Source organism: Artibeus jamaicensis, unplaced genomic scaffold (assembly GCF_021234435.1).
Source record: "Artibeus jamaicensis isolate MK-2021 breed Jamaican fruit bat unplaced genomic scaffold, CSHL_Jam_final contig_402, whole genome shotgun sequence".
NCBI classification, from domain to species: domain Eukaryota; kingdom Metazoa; phylum Chordata; class Mammalia; order Chiroptera; family Phyllostomidae; genus Artibeus; species Artibeus jamaicensis.
In genome coordinates this window covers 9,705,023-9,724,767 of record NW_026521818.1, presented here as the reverse complement: position 1 = coordinate 9,724,767, position 19,745 = coordinate 9,705,023, and the positions used below count along the sequence as shown (strand labels likewise).

At 41.6% G+C, this 19,745-nt stretch overlaps 1 protein-coding gene across 5 annotated transcripts in view; it reads left to right on the top strand.

Moving 5' to 3' along the window:
• SEMA6A (semaphorin 6A) overlaps positions 1-19,745 on the top strand; it is a 125,012-nt gene that overhangs the window by 78,457 nt on the left and 26,810 nt on the right. For 3 of the 5 annotated variants that reach the window (XM_037141801.2, XM_053665274.1, XM_053665272.1), the window contains 12 exons: positions 824-914; positions 3,705-3,824; positions 4,513-4,601; positions 5,454-5,671; positions 9,181-9,312; positions 11,611-11,766; positions 13,128-13,304; positions 13,678-13,818; positions 13,898-13,978; positions 16,177-16,235; positions 18,492-18,512; positions 18,638-18,688. In XM_037141801.2, coding sequence (XP_036997696.2) covers positions 824-914; positions 3,705-3,824; positions 4,513-4,601; positions 5,454-5,671; positions 9,181-9,312; positions 11,611-11,766; positions 13,128-13,304; positions 13,678-13,818; positions 13,898-13,978; positions 16,177-16,235; positions 18,492-18,512; positions 18,638-18,688 — 1,336 coding nt within the window. The remainder of the gene's footprint in view (positions 1-823; positions 915-3,704; positions 3,825-4,512; positions 4,602-5,453; positions 5,672-9,180; positions 9,313-11,610; positions 11,767-13,127; positions 13,305-13,677; positions 13,819-13,897; positions 13,979-16,176; positions 16,236-18,491; positions 18,513-18,637; positions 18,689-19,745) is intronic. The other 2 variants (XM_053665276.1, XM_053665275.1) reach the window with 1 other exon arrangement.

Sequence of the window (19,745 nt, the reverse complement as noted above, 5' to 3'; positions counted from 1 at the left end):
CTTTCTTTCTCCCTAATTCTTTCTTTTCCTTCCTTCCATCCTTTCCTTTCCTTTCTCTTTTTTTAAAAAATGTAGAAGATAGCCACACTGAACTCACTGGCAAGCCAGTAATAACCACTAGCATACAGGAATAAGGCACGGGCGGGGCACTGGGAAACAAATCAAAGAGCAGCCCCACCCCACACCGCCTTTGGCCAGTGTGAGCTCTCAGTTTCTGGACCTCTCTTTCTCAATGACATGATCTCAGGCTGAGACATGTCTCTGAAGGAGATACAAAGGGTCATCTGAACTCTGCTTGCATCCATTTTTTTGCACCTCAGTTGATTCTACACTGTTCTACCAGGTAACCCAAGGGGAATCCAGTGTCTTCTCCTGGGAATTAACCCACAATGGCAGGACTCCCCAGGCAAAACAAAACCAAAAACTGAGGTCATTCTCTGTAGAGTTCATGACTCCACAGATAACTTAAGGGATGTGAAGGAGGAAAGCAAATAAGTTTTCCTGGTGATCGCCTCAGAAATTCCTTTCCAAAAACACTTATTTCTAGAGCATTTTAGAAGGATATAGAAATCTGTGTTGTAATGGTTGAGTCAAGCACACATGACTGAATTTCAGAGTCTTCAAGCTGTAGAACCTTGATCAAGTGTCTTAATCTCTCTTTACCTTAGTTTGCTTGCTTGAATCCAATAGACTTATCTAAGAGGGTATTCGAGGACTGTCTGCACCATGAGTATGGATTACTTAGCACATTAAGTGCTTTGTAAATATTAGTTATTACTACTGTTAGTTGTTCTTCCTAATGAAGTCCTATTATTTCATTTAGATGGATACTTTGGAACCTTTCGGGGATGAATTCAGCGGAATGGCCAGATGCCCTTATGATGCCAAACACGCCAACATTGCTCTGTTTGCAGGTAAATGAGCTGATTTCTCCTCATTGCATCTGCTTTTGCATGTTCTGCTGGTTGCTGCAAACCTGCTCTGGAGGAGTTGCAGTCCTACTTTATTTCTCTGGTGACTACTGTGATTAGGAATGTCTTTTCCATTTGAAATCAGTATGGAAATTGTTACTTGCTTCTTAAAAGAATTCTTTTGACACATACCCATGATTTTGCGCCTTCAGAAAAGGCTAATAGCTTTGCACTGAATATGTGACATTGGTTAGGGCCTGCTTGGGCTCAAATAAGACTCATTATTTAAGGTAAAAGTTGGTTTGATTCAACAACTCATCGATATCATCCAGGACATGGATCCTTTTCATTTCTCTGCTCCCTTTATTTTCCTTCTGAGAGAGACTCACTGCTCTCACAATCATAAGGATGCCTGCCAACCCCAATTAGGGCTACATATCTTCTTGTCCACATATAGAAGGGAGAAGGAAAGAGACAAAGGAAGTGCTGGAAGTTCTCTCAGAACAGTGAGGCAAGATTCCAGGAAATACCTCCTCGAATATCATTGATATGATTGAGTTACATGCCTGTCTCTGATGGGAAGGTTGTAGTGACCGAGAGGGACGGTGCTGGTCAGCTCAGGTTGACCCACACTCCCCATCCTCACACCTTCCTTGCATTGCAAAAGATAAATGCAGCAGCAAAGAAGTCATCATTTTCTGATTGAAATTTTTATAGATGAGGGTGTGTGTGTTTTATTATAAATTTGTCTAGGAATTCATTGCCAGCTGTGTGTGTGGAGGTGCGTATAGGAAAAAGAGCTGGTACACTAGTGATTGTTACAGCACATAATAGAGCAGTTAGCTATAATTTCCATTATAAAATTCTAGTTAGATGAGGAGCTTTAGGCCTTTGATTATGAAACAAGATTAGCTCCTTAAACCTCATCCTCAGTGTCATCCATTTGTGGTCCTAAGTCTGTAGTCAGAGAATGTAGAAACAGCTTGTGCCAAGTTAATTCTATGGTGGCCACTTCCCCAGCAGGTGTACTAAACAGGTGTTCACTGGATGTTTGAAACCTCACACAAGCTCATCCCCTATTAACAGAAGGGCCTTGTTGCCACTGAATGGTTGTCACATGATCAAGAATGCCAGAATAGTTCAGGAGCAGAGCCACAGAAATGGAGATCACATGGAGGGTTAGCAACAGGGAAAGTGGGAGGAGGAGAAGGGGGGAGAAGGTACAGAGAATAAGTAGCATAGACGGTAGGTAGAAAATGGACAGTGGGGAGGGCAAGAGTAGTGTGGGAAATGTAGAAGCTAAAGAACTTATGACACATGGACATGAACTAGAGGGAGGGAATGTGGGCGGAAGGGGGTGTGCAGGGTGGAAGGGGATGAAGGGGGAAATGGGACAATTGTAATAGCATAATCAATAAAATATATTTTTAAAAAGAGTGCCAGAATAGTGCTCCATTTTACAAGTAAGAGTAGTGGAGAGTGGTCAGGAGGAAGACACACGCACACCCCCTGTACCCAACCCTAGTTACACCTGTATGACCCGTGGCTGTGCCTCTGTGAACAAAACTTGTGGTTTTGTGGATATCTGTATCAACAGAAAGGTCTGTTGTCTGCAGTTCCAATCTAACCCAGTCAACACTCACTAATACAGATGGCTGTTAATAATTCAGGTATTAAGACAGCTCTAAACTGAACCTGAACCAACTTTAGTTATTTTAAAACCAAAAGTAGACATTAAGAATTTAGGTATGTTGGAATCAGCTTTTCATCAACCATTATACTTTTCACAAGTAGAAGAGCTTAAAGAATACTACACTGTATGTACGTAAGCCGTTCTGACATACAGCTAATGAAGATGTGTAATCCATTCAAATTGGACTAATTTTTTAGTTTGAATGTAATTATTGTCTCTGTTTCATCTATATAGATGTTGTTACCCCAGAACATTCCATTTAATTTTTTGCGTGAAGATAGTTTGCCAATCTGGAAAAAGAATGAAAATGTTTAGGGATTAGATTTAGTCTAATTTAGTCTCTTTTGCCTTGGATGTACCCTCAAGCTTATCTACCAAAAAGCATGAATTCATAAAGAAAGCCAAGCCTGAACTCAGTATCACCCTCCCCACTTTTCTCTTCGTTTTGGTATCTTATATGTCAGAATGTTTTCAAGTTTACAACTTCAAAAATACTGAAGTAAATATTTCTTATTTCGCTAGATTGGCAGGGTTTAGTGGCTCTTGTGACTTAGGAGCAGTGACTCTCAGGATATAAGCAAGAAGTGAGCCTGCTCCCTTTTGTTTACGACCCCCCCTTTCTTAACTCCCCTCCCCTCTTCCGTCTGAAGACTCCGTCACTTCTGTGTGAACACAGCATTTCAGGGGCGAGCAATCAGCTCCTGCCCTTCCCTGGGATCCCAGCTGATCCAGCTGACTGACGACGGTGTGGTGGCGGCAGCCGTGTCCCAGGGGCCTTGGCCTGGAGGTTTCAGTCCAGGACCATCCAGTCAAGTGAAGCAAACAGCGTTTTTCATTTACCCTGTTCCTGGAGCTGCTGCTGCTGCTGCTTACAAATTGCCGTGCAGTTGAAAAATGAAAAATGTTTCATCTCTCATGATCCCAATTTCAAATGGTTGGAAATGTGGGCCAAGTATTTTCCCAGAGATTCTTGAATTTCTCCCAGTCGTCCTATCTCATTTGCCTGATATAGGAGGGCAATCTGGGGTATGTCTCTATTATTCCCCCATGCCCACTGCCTTGCTCTCCACCCCCTTTGCCTTTTTTCTTTTCCTCCGAAGATGGAAAACTCTACTCGGCCACAGTGACTGACTTCCTTGCCATCGATGCAGTTATTTACCGGAGTCTTGGGGACAGCCCGACCCTACGGACCGTCAAGCACGATTCAAAATGGTTGAAAGGTGAACAAACAAAAGAAGAAATGGGGGAGGGAGGAAGATACATGTCTTGAGGGAGATTTAAGGTCCCGAAGGACCAGACTGTAGTTTCATTTTAGTAATGGCTTCTGACAGACAGGAAGGTGCAAATTGTGCCTTTTGTCTCAACTGATTTATTTACCTCCTTTTTCACTTCCCATGAGTTTCTGAAATATTAACAAAACTACCAATGCCCCTACAATAGAATGCATTACATTCATCTTTTCCTGTCTCAAACTCTCATTTCAGAGTCCCCCATGAAAAGAACTGAACATTTCATTCATAAAGGGGAGCAGGGGATTGGAGATGGTGGGGAGCAGGAAAAAAGCTATTCATAACCTTGTATGAGTCCGGGTTGAGAAGGAGATGTGTACAAAATCCTTTCTGTAATGTGGGCATTCCATTGTGGAAAATAAAATTACAGAGATATGCAAAACTCATTAAGTCTTCTTTGTTAGTTGCAACCAGTTCTGAAATACATAATTTGTAGGCTCGGATGCTTTCTGAAATCACCAGCCTTTGCACATGTGAGGTCACTAGAAATGGTTAGTGTTAACCAAATGCCTAGTGGCCCTACACTTATAATTAATAACATGTCACTGGTTGCAACTGATTAAAGTTCTTTTAACTCTGTGTGACTTGTCTCTAATTAAAGTTTCCGATTTGTCCATAGAACCGTACTTTGTACAAGCGGTGGACTATGGAGACTACATCTACTTCTTCTTCAGGGAAATAGCGGTGGAATACAACACCATGGGAAAGGTAAGGGCTGGACGGTGCCTCACTTCCAGACCAATGTTGTTGTAAGTGCCCTTGAAGTAGGAACCATAAATCTACAGACAAGGCCATCATTTTGAAAAGATCCAAGGATTAGTGGCAGTGAAAACGTGCTGCCTCAAAGTCCTGTGTGCTTTCTCATTATAGTAACAGAGTACAGGGGACATCTTAACTATTTCTTTGGAAAATGTGAGAAACAGATGTTTGGTGATTCCATTCTGAGTTTCGAGGGTGTTAAGAGGTACTTTCCAGGTTCACTCAACAGCTTCATCTCTTTAATGAGTTGCTCCACCCAGAGAGTAGATGCCCAGCATGTTTAAGGGAACTGAGAGTATTGAATTTTACCTTTGTTGAAGAAAGCGAATGAATACCTAGGAGATGTCCATTTCAGTTGTCATTACCAGAGAGTGGATCGAGGTCACCAAGTGAGAGGGCACAGATTCAATGCCAGGGTGGCTTGCAGAGCTGGAGGAATTCAAAGTATGAGATTTAAGGCCCAGAGTGGGAACGCCAGAGATGGTGCATACAAAGTGTGCTTTTGTTTGAGGAAATAAAAAGCTAAGCAGTCTGTATGGAAATGAGTTTATGTGGCCGAGAGCTGATCCCCTGAAGGATTTATGGCTCTGTATGAAATGGCACAGCCTTATCTTTTAAAACATGCTGTTCCAATGCTGAGGTTTTCCTTCTTGCAGGGAGGGAGGGCACTGATTTTAGAAACACAAGATTAAATTAAGCACCTTGTTGTTTTGTTTCTGTTTTCAAAGAAAGGGGATTTCTACTAAAGTCTCCTTGAAAAGTGAGTGCATTTCATTTTTCCTGTGTGTTTCATCTCTGCAGGTAGTTTTCCCAAGAGTGGCCCAGGTTTGTAAGAACGACATGGGAGGGTCGCAGAGAGTCTTGGAAAAACAGTGGACATCTTTCCTTAAGGCTCGGCTGAACTGCTCCGTTCCCGGAGACTCCCATTTTTATTTCAACATACTCCAGGCCGTTACGGATGTGATTCGCATTAATGGCCGCGATGTTGTCCTGGCAACCTTTTCCACACCTTACAACAGGTAACCGTGCCCTGGCTGTGCTGACCTAATCAGTTCTTCCTGGCTTCCTTTTCCCAGGGGCTCTCTTCTAATACACAAGATTCACAACTGATGGAAAAATTGCTGTTCACTCCTTGTAGCTAAAATGCACTCAACAATCAGTTTTCATCAACATGTTCAGAGTCACTGATAAGCATTATTAGATTAGGATTTTAGGGAAAGTATTGTAATTAGGTAAGTTATAACAATATCTTCTAATTACATGCCTGGCATATAAACACTGTTATTTCTCAATCCTTCCAATAAGCCTAGAAATGAAGACTGTTGCCCTTTACACTTAAGAAAACTAAATTCGATTATATTACCTGGTCAAGGTACTCGACAGAAAGAAGAGGCAGCTTCAAACTCAAGAATGTGTCTCCTTTCTCTCTTGGTCACATGCTATTCTGTTTGACTTTTATTACTGATAACTTTTACAGTAAATTTATTTACGTGCTACATAGAGAAGGTTAGGATCCAGATGAGCCCACCTTGCACCCCGCCTATGACACCCTGGTTATACTCCTGTCGGAGGAACCTGGATCCCAGTGACGGCAGCACGGCCTGACTCGGGAGGGCTCGAACGAGGACTTCTGTTATCAAACCTGGAAGTACTAAGCGCCAGCCTGTTTATTCCTATTTTGGTATTTTTTAAGCTAAGACTGAGCCATGAACGAAGACACCAATGACTGTTTCTAGGGCAGTGGGAATGTATGGAGTGTGAAGGACAGAAGGAGGGCGGCATTCACATTCCCTGGTCCTCGGCTCTCACACTTGACAGAGTCCTAGCACTGCTGCGAAAATGATCATAACTCCGGGCATGGTCCTGAAATCCGAATACATTTACTATATTCGCATTTCTATGTAGAATTTGGATGCTCCGTATTATCTTCCTTTAGGAATACAGTTTTATTTTGGATTACACTTTTCACAAAGACTCTTCAGAACTCGATGACAGGCACACTCATGATGAGACTAGAGGGCAGCCCTTGAAAGAAATGGGTCGTGATTGGGTAGAGTCCAGAACAGAGAGCAAGCTAAATGATGAAATAGTGTTCCTTATACTGAGGTCAAAAGTCCCCCACTGAAGATGTACGAGAGTATGAAACCATATTACAGCAAGAAGTACTCAGTGAGATTTAAGTACACTTTAGCCATCTGTAGGGATTTTTAGACTTGATAATGGAAAAGATACAATAATTCAGGCCTTGTCTGTCTGTACTTAGTATCTAGGATTGTTGAAAAAATGATGTCTTTGTACATGGGAATGCAGGGGCTAGTGGAATTTCACAGTACACTTCTGTTTCGTTTGTTTTCTGAGGGGGGTGAGTTACTCTGTGATTACAATATACGAGTAGATTACTGCATAATACAGATACTTCATTTAAAGTATTTTCTCTGAAGGCCCCTAGGAAACATCCAATTATTGCATGCTTATACGGTCTTAGAAAGATATTTGTTCAATAAGATCAGAAAATGGTAAAAACCCACACACCCATTTTCATCTATAAATTATAGTCCCTCTCCAGTTTTGACTCCCTCTAGTTTCACTCCACTCCACCCCATCCTCCACTCAAGCAAACCTGGCCACTGTCAGGTTGTTTCAAACCCTTCAGGTGCTCCTCTTTGCACTGGGGACAGTCCTCGGTTCCCTGGAACGGCAAAGCCCCTCCAGATCTGTCCCATGTCCTCCTCCAGGGGTACAGACTTTCTGAACATGATCTGTCTTGAACGTGCCATGTTTGCTCATGTCCTGCTGTCTTCCAAGTCCCCTGTACACCCACTGTCTGTTTGCCCACTGAAACCCTAAGAATGCTCCAAGTCTAAGCTCACGTCACTTCCTGTGAGACCTTGTGCATACCACTTTAAATACTGCTCTTAACAGATTGTCCTGGGCTAATTTATTCTCACCATTGTGGTTATGTGCATGCACACTGAACTGTGAGTCAGTCGAGAACAGTACTCTGTTATTTATTGAGCATTTACTGCTTGAGATTAGAGATTCCATAAATAAAGGCTGAATGAACAGCAGGTGGGAAGAAAGATGAATGAAGAAAAGATGAAAGGATGGAGGCAGGGAGTACAGGGAAGAGGAGAGGGTGTCACGAGGATTCTAACCTTGGGAGGATTATAAAGTCCTAGGGTGTCTTCAGTTTTTACAAAGTACCTCATAAAATAATTCAATATTTACCCTATTTTTCTTAATATTTAAAATAAATAAGTATACCCGTTACTTTTAGGAAAGGGGGTTATGAAGTATGTCACAAAATTAAGTAATGCCAGGGTTCTAAAATTGCAAAACAAATGAGGATCCCTGTCTTATATACTCAATTCTGTAAACAGTGAGTGTATGTGTGTGGTGTATATATGAGTATACACACATACACACAGCCTTCAAAAATTTACTACTATTAATTTTAAAACACTTTAAAATTCATTCTCCCACCTTGTTTTAAATAAGCTAATTTTGTCTCTATTTCTTGCTATACATGTTATTCTTCAATAATTGTTATGTGAAATATAAAATAGCATAACAAAGTTCTTACTATTTATGAAGCAATTTCCATATCCTTTCAACATTTGCAAAATCCAGACTAAACCGTCCTCTCTGCACTGGGCGGTGCTCCCACACGGCAAAGTGCTGAGCCCTGCCCTGGTGCCTGTGCTGTGCACTGGCCCACAGCCTCAGAGCCTGATTCAAACTCTCGGCCAGCTGGTGCCTGCAATTTATTTGATCAAAATCAAGGAACAACCTTAGTCAAAAATAAACGTGGGTTCAAACAGTATACCCAGATGAATGAATTATTCATGCCTTTCACCACTGATGAAAAAAAATCCCCAAGTCCTTCCAGGAGTGCCAGGCAAGAATGCAATTACAGGTAGAGATTACCGTCATTATTATTATTTAGCCCTTAATAGAGTACTTTATTTGCAAAGTGTTGATGCTTTAGAGACTTAAATTGTTCAGTCTTATGCAAATAAACAGGAAGTAAAAACTGTACAGTGACTAAAAATATTCATGGGTTTTGCGCACATTCATTGTCACTCCTGGCGTCCTTGGCTTGAGGTACCAAATCCAAAGAAGCAGTATGTGGACAGTGGAGGCACTTCTACTTCAAATTTTTACCAGTATTAAAGATGTAGAATATTTTGTGAAGATTTGATTTTGGGGTTGTTGACTGATAATTAGTATCCAGGAATTCATGACACTTTAAATCCCCAGTTCAACCACTCTTCCTTTGTAAACCAAAGCAGTTCCAGAAGACAGAAAAGGTTCTTTCTTTTTATGAGTTTGCTATAACTAGCCCTTTCTTTAGGGCCACTGATGAACATTTGATTCACAGGAATATTCTCTTTATACAGTAGAATTCATTTTTCAGAATATGAACTTTAAACACAACTGCCCGTAACAGGAAGTTTCTCTGAAGTGTGCTTTTCAAGCTGTATGTGCCCCTGTCGCATGAGTAACTGTGTGAAACGCTGTGTTGCAGCATCCCTGGGTCTGCGGTCTGCGCCTATGACATGCGTGACATTGCCAATGTCTTTACTGGAAGATTCAAAGAGCAGAAGTCTCCAGATTCCACCTGGACGCCAGTTCCTGATGAGCGAGTGCCTAAGCCCAGGTACATGCCGATATTTATATGGCTATTTTGAACTCCTAGAAATGGTACAGCTTGCTCCTCGGACAATGAACATCTTGCAGACGGCCCGCCAGTGTCCTCCACGCTAGCTGTACTGGTAGAAATGCCAGAACAACAGAAGGGCCTATGAGGCCATTTGCTTTCATCCACTTAAGTAAAATTCAGAGTTACCTACATTATATTTAAAACTGTGACTCTCTTGTCTTTTGCTTAATCTGTGGTTTATCCAATGTAATTCTAAGAAGAATAGAACCTTTCTGCCAGCTAGTTCCAATTCTCTATAGTTGAGGAAACTGAAGCCCAGAGAGGTATAAAGTGTGTTGTGCAAATTCACACAGCTGGATAGATTTCCACCGCTCCTCCCTGCTTCCCTTCCATTTTACAAAGACTAATGTCTTGAAACCCTAATAAAATGAGAAATATAATGGTGTTCCCTGGACTTTTCGATCAGGTCGGATCAGAACTGAGTCAAGACTTGGGCCAAGGGCAAGAAGAACCCATAGGTGCAATGGACCATTAACGTGTCTCTGGTCAGCCAGGTTCTGGTCAGTTTTGGGTCCAGACACAGTCCAGGTTCCCCTCTTCCCAAAATATGCCCCAGAGTTGCCTTCGTTGGGAACCTGTTGTCCAGAGACAACCCAGAGACCCCTCGGTCCTCTGTAATCTCCCTCAATCCTCACACTAAAGCAATTAAGTCACTCTCTTTAACTGAGACAGGAGAAAGCTGGCCCCAACCCAGCGCTTGCCCTCTGTACCTGGCACACACTGGGTACCATCATTACAGCATTTACTATCTAAGTTACACAGAAACATCCCTGTGTGCTTGGTGTCCTCCACTGAATTTTGGGGCCTCTGAAAAGCAGCCCAATGTCTTAAGTTTTTTGGTTTCCAACTACCTCCTCCAACCTCCAGTGCCCCACAGAAAATACTTAGCCGTTTAATTGAATTAAGTTAGATAATGTGAACCACTGTACCCAGGAGAGGTACCCTTACGATTTTTCTGTCTTCTTCATCTGATGAATTATCTGACATGTGCATGCCCCATTACTTATGGAAAGCAGACTAGGTGCAAAAAGCACACTCTGGCAAAACTTCAGATGGATTTTCTAAGTCACTGTCTGGAATTGTTAGCTACCTTCTAGGTAGACAGGAAGGGGAATTAGGCCTCAGGGCTCAGATTTCAGGGTGAACTTACATAACATGTTGCCCTTGGTGTAGAAGATGGTGTTAGCTATGGCCAGGAAACATACTTGAAGTGATTTTCTACTATTGGAAATGTGTTTACCCTCATCTTCCCATGTGCTTGCCTGGCCCATTTTGCAGACAGCAGGATCCTTTCACAGGGCCCACCGGGCAAGTGCCACGAAGCGGCATGTGTGAGGGGCTAGACTATGCCATTGTTATCACGGTCTGATTTCCATTCCTGCACCAGCAGGCAAACCAGGTGTCTGGAGAGGATTAGTGTCAGTGTTTCCCCAATCGGACTTCACTGAGATGTCCCTCGACTCCTGAAAGCTTGTAGAAACAAATTTCGCGTTATAAAGAAATGACCTTTCAAGAGGGACTCTTCAGTGTAATTGGCTTTTCATACGCACCCAAATCAAACAATAACAAACTCATCAATAAAAAACAAAACACGAGTGTGGAAAAGTCAGCTTAATTCTCTCCTTCTCTGGAGCAAACGCCTCAAGAACTTCTCACAGGGTTTTAGGACACAGAGAGCAGTCCTTGCGACGTGTGCAAACCATACACTCCCCCACTTGTTTCATGTTCCATCGCTGTTTATGGGCTTTGTTTGTGCTTCTGGGGGGAAGCCAAGCCGCCCCCAGCAAGGCTGAACTGCCCTGGCCGAGACTCCTCTGTGGAATGAGGGGGTCTGGAGGAAATCTAAGCACTTTGTATTTGGTGGCATTCTGCATTGTTCAACTTCCTCCTCTCAGCCTACAGTACATTCTCCTCCATGCCAGATGCTTACAGAAGCAGTTCATTCAAAGAATTTGCCATAAGGCATGAAATAAGCTCCCTCCCTTTCTTTCTTTTTCTTTTTTTAGATTTTATTTATTTTTAGAGAGAGGGGAAGGGAGGGGGAAAGGGAAATATCGATGTGCTAGAGAAACCTAGTTAGGTTGGTTGCCTCTCTTGCATACCCCCAACTGAGGACCTGGCTCACAACCCAGGCCTATTCCCTGACTGGGAATCAGAGTGGCTACCTTTGGGTTTGCAGAATGATGCTCAACCCACTAAGCCACGCCAGTCAGGTCCCTGTCTTTTTCTTTTTAGGCCAGGTTGCTGCGCAGGCTCATCCTCCTTAGAAAAATATACGACCTCTAATGAGTTTCCTGATGATACCCTGAACTTCATCAAAACACACCCACTCATGGATGAGGCCGTGCCTTCTATCATCAACAGGCCGTGGTTCCTGAGGACGATGGTCAGGTGGGTATCAAGCAGACTCTGTCCTGAGTGGAGCTTCCCTTCAACATCTTATGCTCATCTCAGTGGATCATGTTTAGAAATGCCATAGACATCTTATCATACATACTGATTCAGTTATGAAATGCTGGTGGGTTGGGTGGACACCCCCAAACCCACATAATCACATCCCCAGTGAGAAGAGTTTGGGTGTTTCTGGGCTAACTGGACACTAACAGCAAGTAGAGGAAACAAAGCTATTTCCTTCCTGGTCAGCTCTTTAGTCCAATCTGTGCAAGAGTAGGGGACCGGTGAAAGAGAATCGATCAGTGGATGTAGATACCTGTTTGGCTGGATGCGGTTACAAAACGAGCACAGACTCCATCCTGGCATTGTGCCTGGGTTGTTAACTGTCAGATGGCGCATGGACAAAAGGAGGATTTGCACAGATATACCAGTATGAAGGCTCATACTTCAGCATTTGTTATCTGAAGTGGTGGCCAACAGAGACGGGATAGCTGATCTGAAATCTGAAAGCCCTAAAAACTCCTCCTGGTATATATTTAGAGCTTATTTCCAAACAGCTCAACAGGCCTTCCCTAGTGCCCTCCAGTTGTGGCAGACATCAAACAAAATGTTAATGAACTTTATCATTTTTTTAAACTGTGCCTTTATTGATAAATATTAAAGTATTATAATGGCTCTTGCCTATAAGATGGAAACAGTGTAACCCGCAGCGGGGTCCATGCCTCCAGGCACCTGCCGTGGCACTTAGGACAAGTAGGTGTCTGGAGTACTGAGTGGCTGAGGGGTCTCAGAGAAAGAGTGCCCAGCAGGACTTATCCCAGACAGGAACTTATGTGACGAGACCGATGCCCTTCACCTTTGCTTTAAGTGGGACCTTGTTTGGCTGGCACGTCCTGCTGAAGTCTCAGCCCTCTTGCATACAGTTGAAAAGCTTTCTGTTGATGAGGCTTTGCACCTCAGAAGAACATTATGAAAAGTGGTAGCCATTGCTTTTCTTTCCAATGTTACATGACACGTTAAATGAGTTCCCTTCTTTCTTCCCCTCTTCAGAGGAGACATTAGCCTTTCCCCGTTGCTCATGGAAGGGATCATGGCTGAGTGATTTCAGATGGTTAAGGCTCTCTATTTATTGTGTAACTTGGCCTCCGCACACCATACCTCCTCGCTCCCCTTGGAGCCGTACTGATGCTCTGCATATGGCAATAACGTACCAGAGCAGCCTGGGAGCGTTATTTGTAGGCATATACTTCTCTTAAGGTTATTGCTAGAAAGCAGTGTTACAACTGTTTCAAGCAGAAAAGGGGACACTTTAATGACAGGCCAACAAAGAGACAAAATATGTGATCCTGTTATTTTAGGTACCGCCTCACCAAAATCGCAGTGGACACGGCTGCTGGGCCATATCAGAACCACACTGTGGTTTTCCTGGGATCGGAGAAGGGAATCATCCTGAAGTTCTTGGCCAGAATAGGAAACAGTGGTTTCCTAAATGACAGCCTTTTCCTGGAGGAGATGAGCGTTTACAACCCAGAAAAGTATGTAGAATGTTTGGTCTTTTCTTAGTAATTATTTGCTATGTTATTGTGATCCCTTTCTTTCAGAGAAAATTATAGCAGACTTAGGTTTTATGCATTTTTAGGTGGCTTTTAATATTATTTGTAAAAATCTTTTGATACACTAAAAACATTTTCTCCTTGCCAATAATGTATTTATAGAGATACACACATGTGTTTTTGTGTGTGTGCGATGTGTGTGTACATGCATAAGGATCTGTTTCATCTTCAGTTAGATCAGATTAAGTGATCACTTTGTGGGCTGGGAGGTGAGGTATCAGGGTGGTGGTGGGAAAAAGAGAACTGACCCGGGAGAAACTTTTAATGATATTATTATCCTGCCCTATAAAATTAGGTGCAGCTATGATGGAGTAGAAGACAAGAGGATTATGGGATTGCAACTGGACAAAGCAAGCAATTCCCTGTATGTTGCATTCTCCACCTGTGTGATAAAGGTTCCCCTTGGCCGGTGTGAACGACATGGGAAATGTAAAAAGTATGTACTTTGCTCATTGACCATTAGGAGGTGCTTAGAAAGGAATCCTAGGTAGCTCATGGTCACCTTCTTCCTGCAGAACCTGCATTGCCTCCAGGGACCCGTACTGCGGCTGGGTGAAGGAAGGAGGCTCATGTGCCCACCTGTCGCCTGGCAGCAGGTAAGGTGCCCGTGGTGTGGGAAAGGGTAAAGTGCTATACATTCTCTATATACAGTTAATTGTGCTCACACATACCACCCCACTCAGCCACTCTCCCTCCTTCTCCCATTTCATAGAACACCCCAATATCACATGTGGCAGATTTCAAATGGATTAATCATCCATCCTCAGGCTGATTAAAAACACAAAGAGAAGAAACACAGTGCGTTCTAAGTGTTCCCTGGAGAGAGGGACAAGGAGGTGCAAGCCTTAATCATTGCGATTTGACAACAGCGGAGAAAAGGAGCAGTTGGATACCAATTAGATTAGTGATGTGGTCTGTCCAACCCTCACAGGACTGGCTCCTCTAATTGACCATACAAGGCTGAGAAGAAATTGCGGAGCATTTGTTAAGCAATGCATTTGTACTGCAAGCATGTTGTATACATCCAATAAATCTTTCTTCTGTGCTGAAGAACAGTGACCCCATTACTCACTAGGTAGTCAATTCTTGGCAGTTCTCCAGCAGGTCGGCTAGATCGGGGCAGGCTAACACGCCTGTGATCTTGGTGTTTAAAATTGTTACTCTGTCTTTAAGTGCTTAGATGATATTAGTTAAAAGGTTTATGTTTTTACTCCAGTGGATGTGAAATCCAAAATAATATTGGAAAAACATTCCATGTATGTCATTCACAGGTTATGGCCACTCAAGGAAAATGCCACATGGCAGCACAGTTCTTTCTTAGCCAATTCCTTCAACTCCCCCAGATCCAAAGGGGGACGGAGTGGCCCTCACATCACCCTGAATCTCCTCTCCCATTTTAGAACAGCTAAGCAAAGAGACAAGGGCATTTCATAACCACTGCCTGCCTGATACGGAGGAGGGAAAGGATTCCTGTAAGCAGGGCTGATGATAACTCTAAGTCTGACCTGGAAATTTGACTAAAACAAAGGGCTAACTTCTATATATTGTTAGCTCAGCTTTACAAGTAGCAATATAGACATACTACAGTGCTAGCACTTTGTATCTTTTCATGGGGCCTCTTGGTGTGAAGGGGGAAGGATCACAAAGCACAGTGAGTAGAGCTAAGACACAACTTATGTCCTTTCTAGACTCAAGATGTAACCAAAGGTAGTAAGACTGATTTTTAAAAATCATTTCTAAATTAACATGAACTCCAAAGTTGTTCCCTTAAAGATCTACACACATATTTCTCAAAACATCTACATGAATATTGCTCCAAAAGTAGGCAACTTTCCTTGGAAAGAGGTCTTTGGGGCCTGATGAATCCTGGCTTTCATTACTACTAGAAATCTTTATCCTTTGAGGATGAATTTGATGTTTTAAAACAGTCCCCCAAATTAGCAAACATAGTAAATTATTAGATAAAGGAGTGAATTTCAAAAGAGTTTTCCTGTATGGCTCATAAATAAACTCTGAAGGCAGTTGCAAAACAGGAATTTTAATTATGTCGTGGGAAGAAACACAAAGTTCACCCCAAAGGACTATACTCTTTGGGGTGATTCCAGTGTGCTTATGTTAAAAACCAAAACACATGTTCTTATTAGTCTCATTAGTATTATGTAGCTTGTACAGCCCAGTGTTGACCGAGCGGACCTGGGAGAAGAGTGCACCTGTGGGTTTCCGACCCGAGCTCCGCACTCTTGAGGGCTGGGGGCGATGAACAGAGTACCCGAGTGCTCGCAGCAAAACGCACCTCCCAGTCCTCTCATCTTGGGCCCCACAGTTCCACTGGCCATTTGTACCTTTTAACACTTTGTTATAGAAGTTGTTGTTAAGCAAGGAGATAGATAAATGTCTAGAAAGGCAGGAGTCGGAGTGAAAGAGAAAGTAGAGAGGAACAAATTTTATTTTTCATTTATAGACTTCTGTATTGTTTATAAGGGTATGTTTTAACATTTAAATGTTCAGGGAATGATCAGGGAATCAGAGTAAAAGAGGAATAGAAATTAGGCACTAACTAATTAACTCCTGAATAATATCTGAATTAAACCATGGCTTCTCTTTGGAGATTCTTATATAGAAGATTCATTTCTATAAATTTCAGAGATGAACTGTCAAGCTGTTATATACTGATTTTTTTTGCACATGCCACTTGACTTATCAAACTGAGTTAATTGCTTTAATAAACTAAACTAGCATAGTGACTCACGTTGTTGAATTTGTTTCTGTTTTTCTCCTCCCTCCTTTCTTGAAGACTGACTTTCGAACAGGATGTAGAGCGTGGCAGTACAGAAGGCCTAGGAGACTGTCACAGTAAGTTAAAGCTTTTTCTCCACGTTTACCTTTGGGCGGAGGTGATTTATCGAATGGCCTAGAAACATTACCCTGCCTGTGGAACCCAGTACAGCTGGCACCGAAAATGCATAAATAACAGAAACCATCTTCCAAATATCAAATAAAGAAAATAGTGTGTTTTAAAGCCAATGTAGTTGCTATAAATGCTGGCACCTATTTCATTATTATAATGCTGTGGAACAAATTCACTCTACGAGAATTAATGATAACAGAAGAGTAAGTTATATCTGCATCTTCATTTTTAAAAACCCATTTTTGTTGTTTTTTTAAATGTGCTGTTACATTGTCATTTTTAGCCAAATAATAAAAAGATTGGGCATTATACTCTAGCTTTTTAATTGAGTGGTAAAACTGTTTTATCTTTCTTGAACATGCACACTACAAAAAGTAATTACTTTTAAAATTAGTTTTATGTCTGTTAGCACATGCAGTAGAAAACATTTTTCAAAAAAAACCCACTTAGTACAAAGTGACTCAAAAATAACCTTTTCATAGAAATTAACTTATGCTAATCTCAGAGCTCATTTCAAAAGTCATTAAACAGTAACATTATAGGTAGAACTTCATGGAAAGGATCCTGGTTGTCCTGTGATCTGATTAATACCAAAATTCTCCTGAAAATGCTAACGGGCCGTTCAACCTTCTACCTTATATTTTTGTAGAGATCAGACACAATCAACTACAGAGATAAGGCAACCTAATCTCCAAATTCTTTGCCATGTACTATTTTGTTTGCAAATGTTATATATTGGTAAAAGTTTTTTATTCACACATAAAATTTAACGAGTTAAGAAATCATCGTAGGACACAGAGTCATTGCCAGAAGATCTGTGTGACTTCTGTGTGGTAAAACAATTCAATCTATGGGTCTTAATCACTTTGGTACCTTAATACTCCATTTTTGAGTGAAACAGATTTTGGTTTCTATGTGTTTCTTTGTGAGTGAACTTAATTCACTCACATCACATTTTTATGATCTGGTGGTATGGGCATCTGTAGGAAACTGGGGTGTTGATTTGGATTTCATAGGTAAATGTATGAAAAAATGTAAACATGGTCAATATCTCTATCATGTGTCCGCTACACCAGTAGGCTCACACCACACCTATGTCCGTGGCAGAAAAGCCTAAGGAAGCCTCAGTATCTAGCCCAGGGGAGACCCTCAGGCCCCAAGCCAGTGATTTACTCTTCAATCTCTGCAGTGTAGGCTCAGTGTTTTCATGAGCCGCCTGACCCCAAATCCCATCCCTGCCAAGGCACTGAGAGCACCCACTGCAGGCAGGAGGTGGGCGGACCTGACCCTCTGCTGCCTTTCCTAGCGCCTTCTCAGCAGCCTGTGCTCCTGCCAGAGTGGGACCTGCTTCAACTGGGCAAACCTCCTCACTGATAGGCACTCAGAGGGTTTAGATGATTGGTGCACAGTGACTCTGACAGGATTTCATGGGAAACGAGGAAATCATAAAGAACCAGTGCTAGGGGCTGAGTAGCAGGACGAGTGAACCAGCGTCCTACCCCAGACACACGGTACACCCAATATGTTGCCTGAGTGTGTGTGATTACTTTTATTTTTGTTTGTAATTACCTAACTGAAACCCCTGCTGAGTTCAGACTGTTGCAATGAACTGGATTGTTCCTCACAGGGTGGTGGTTAGGATGGAAGGAGAGAATGTAAAAAAGAAACAAAGATATTTTGTTACTTTTTTACAAATCCCCTAAGTGCAATGAATTTTTATTTTTTTAAATGAAACACTTTTATTCACTTTGGACAGAAGACTGTTGATATCATAGACTGATATTTATTTTCTACTTGGATACAATCTGCTGATCCTTAGGTATAGTGATTAAAAGTACTTTGTAAGTGTCCTCATGTCACTTACTTTATCCACATATGTGTCCCTCAGTATAGAGTAGGGCTTAAGTTCTCAGAAACACATATAATGGCAGTTACCATTTCTTGACTACCTCTTTGTTTTTTCTCTGTCTCTTGGCAACAAAAGCAGTGACAGAGAAAACTCACTTGGGGAAGAGATGGGGGTATGAAATTGGATGGAAAATAAAGCATCTCATGTTACAAAGTCAAAATTAAAGTGTATTTACTTAGTATTGGGTACCATACATTATCATAGTTCTGTATTAGTTCATTCCCATGTACTGTGTAAGTCACACTAAGCATGCATCAAACATAAGTAACCTCCTCCTCCTTTTGTCTTTCAGACTCCTTCGTGGCGCTGAATGGTAAGGAAGATATTAATTAATTATCGCTACAAATCTGTTTAGGAAATCCTGTTTCACTAATCCTCTTCAGTATTTTCAAACCTTAGTTCTCTTGTTAATTTTTTTATTCTCATTATTCTTTATAGACATTTCAACTCCTCCACCAGATCATGAAATGTCTTACAACACAGTATATGGTCAGTTTGTGGATTTCTTTTTTTTTTTAATTCTTCAAGCCACTCACCCTGTGGTAGTTTATAGTTTTCATCCCTAAACACCATGGACCAGAATCTTTGTTACTTCAGGGTCCCAATTCACTAAAATGATAATTTCCTGATGCCATAAAATCACTCTACTTGTTTTTGATGTGTGAGACCGAGTCCTACAGTATAATCCATGTAACGTGAAATATGCCAACTGTAGGAATTTGGTGAGTATATTTCATGAGTTCTCGAGGGAGAAGAAATTACTTTTGGGTATAAGTATATCCAAGATAAAAGAATAGTACTTATAACTGATAGGCCATAGCTCTTCAACTGATAGAGAGTAACCTTCCCAAAATGCTAATTTGGGACAATACATTCTGCAGGGGAAAATCTGTACAGGGTGAACATACTGAGCTCTTACTAGGCAAAACTTTCCAATAGAGCACAATATTGGCCATCGAAATTCAAGTTCACAAAGAATGAGACTATTTAGACACGTTTTCATCAAGATTTCTTTAGACTGTGGACAAGGAAGAGTGGCACCATACACGTGACAGGCAAACAGGAGTTACCCCTTTGTTCCTGCTGAGATACACAGACACACCACTGAACAAAGCTGTTATGTCCACAAGCAGAATATTCTGAGATCTTTATAAGAAGAGTTGAGATGTGGTTGAAATGTTTCCTCTCCACTTCTCGAAGTTCCTCCAGATACTTATTAGGGTAAACTATTCATGTATTTTTTAAATATAAAGTGAAAAGAAGGTATGTGATGAATTTAAGCTTATGCATTACAGTGGGGACTAGAAATTTCATTGATATGCAGACATTTTATAGTTTTTGTGTTTAAGAACAGTTCTAGGACAGTCTTTAAATGTAGAAGTAGGTAAGAAAGGAAGGGGGAAATAAAGAAATGAATAAAATAGGAAAGAAAAGGCAGCCAAGTAGATTTTGGATTCAAAGTAGTAGTTCAGGACGGCTACAAGTGTGTCTCACGGCTCTATGTAAATGCTCATGCAACGTGTCTAATTAGCATAAATAAAAAGCC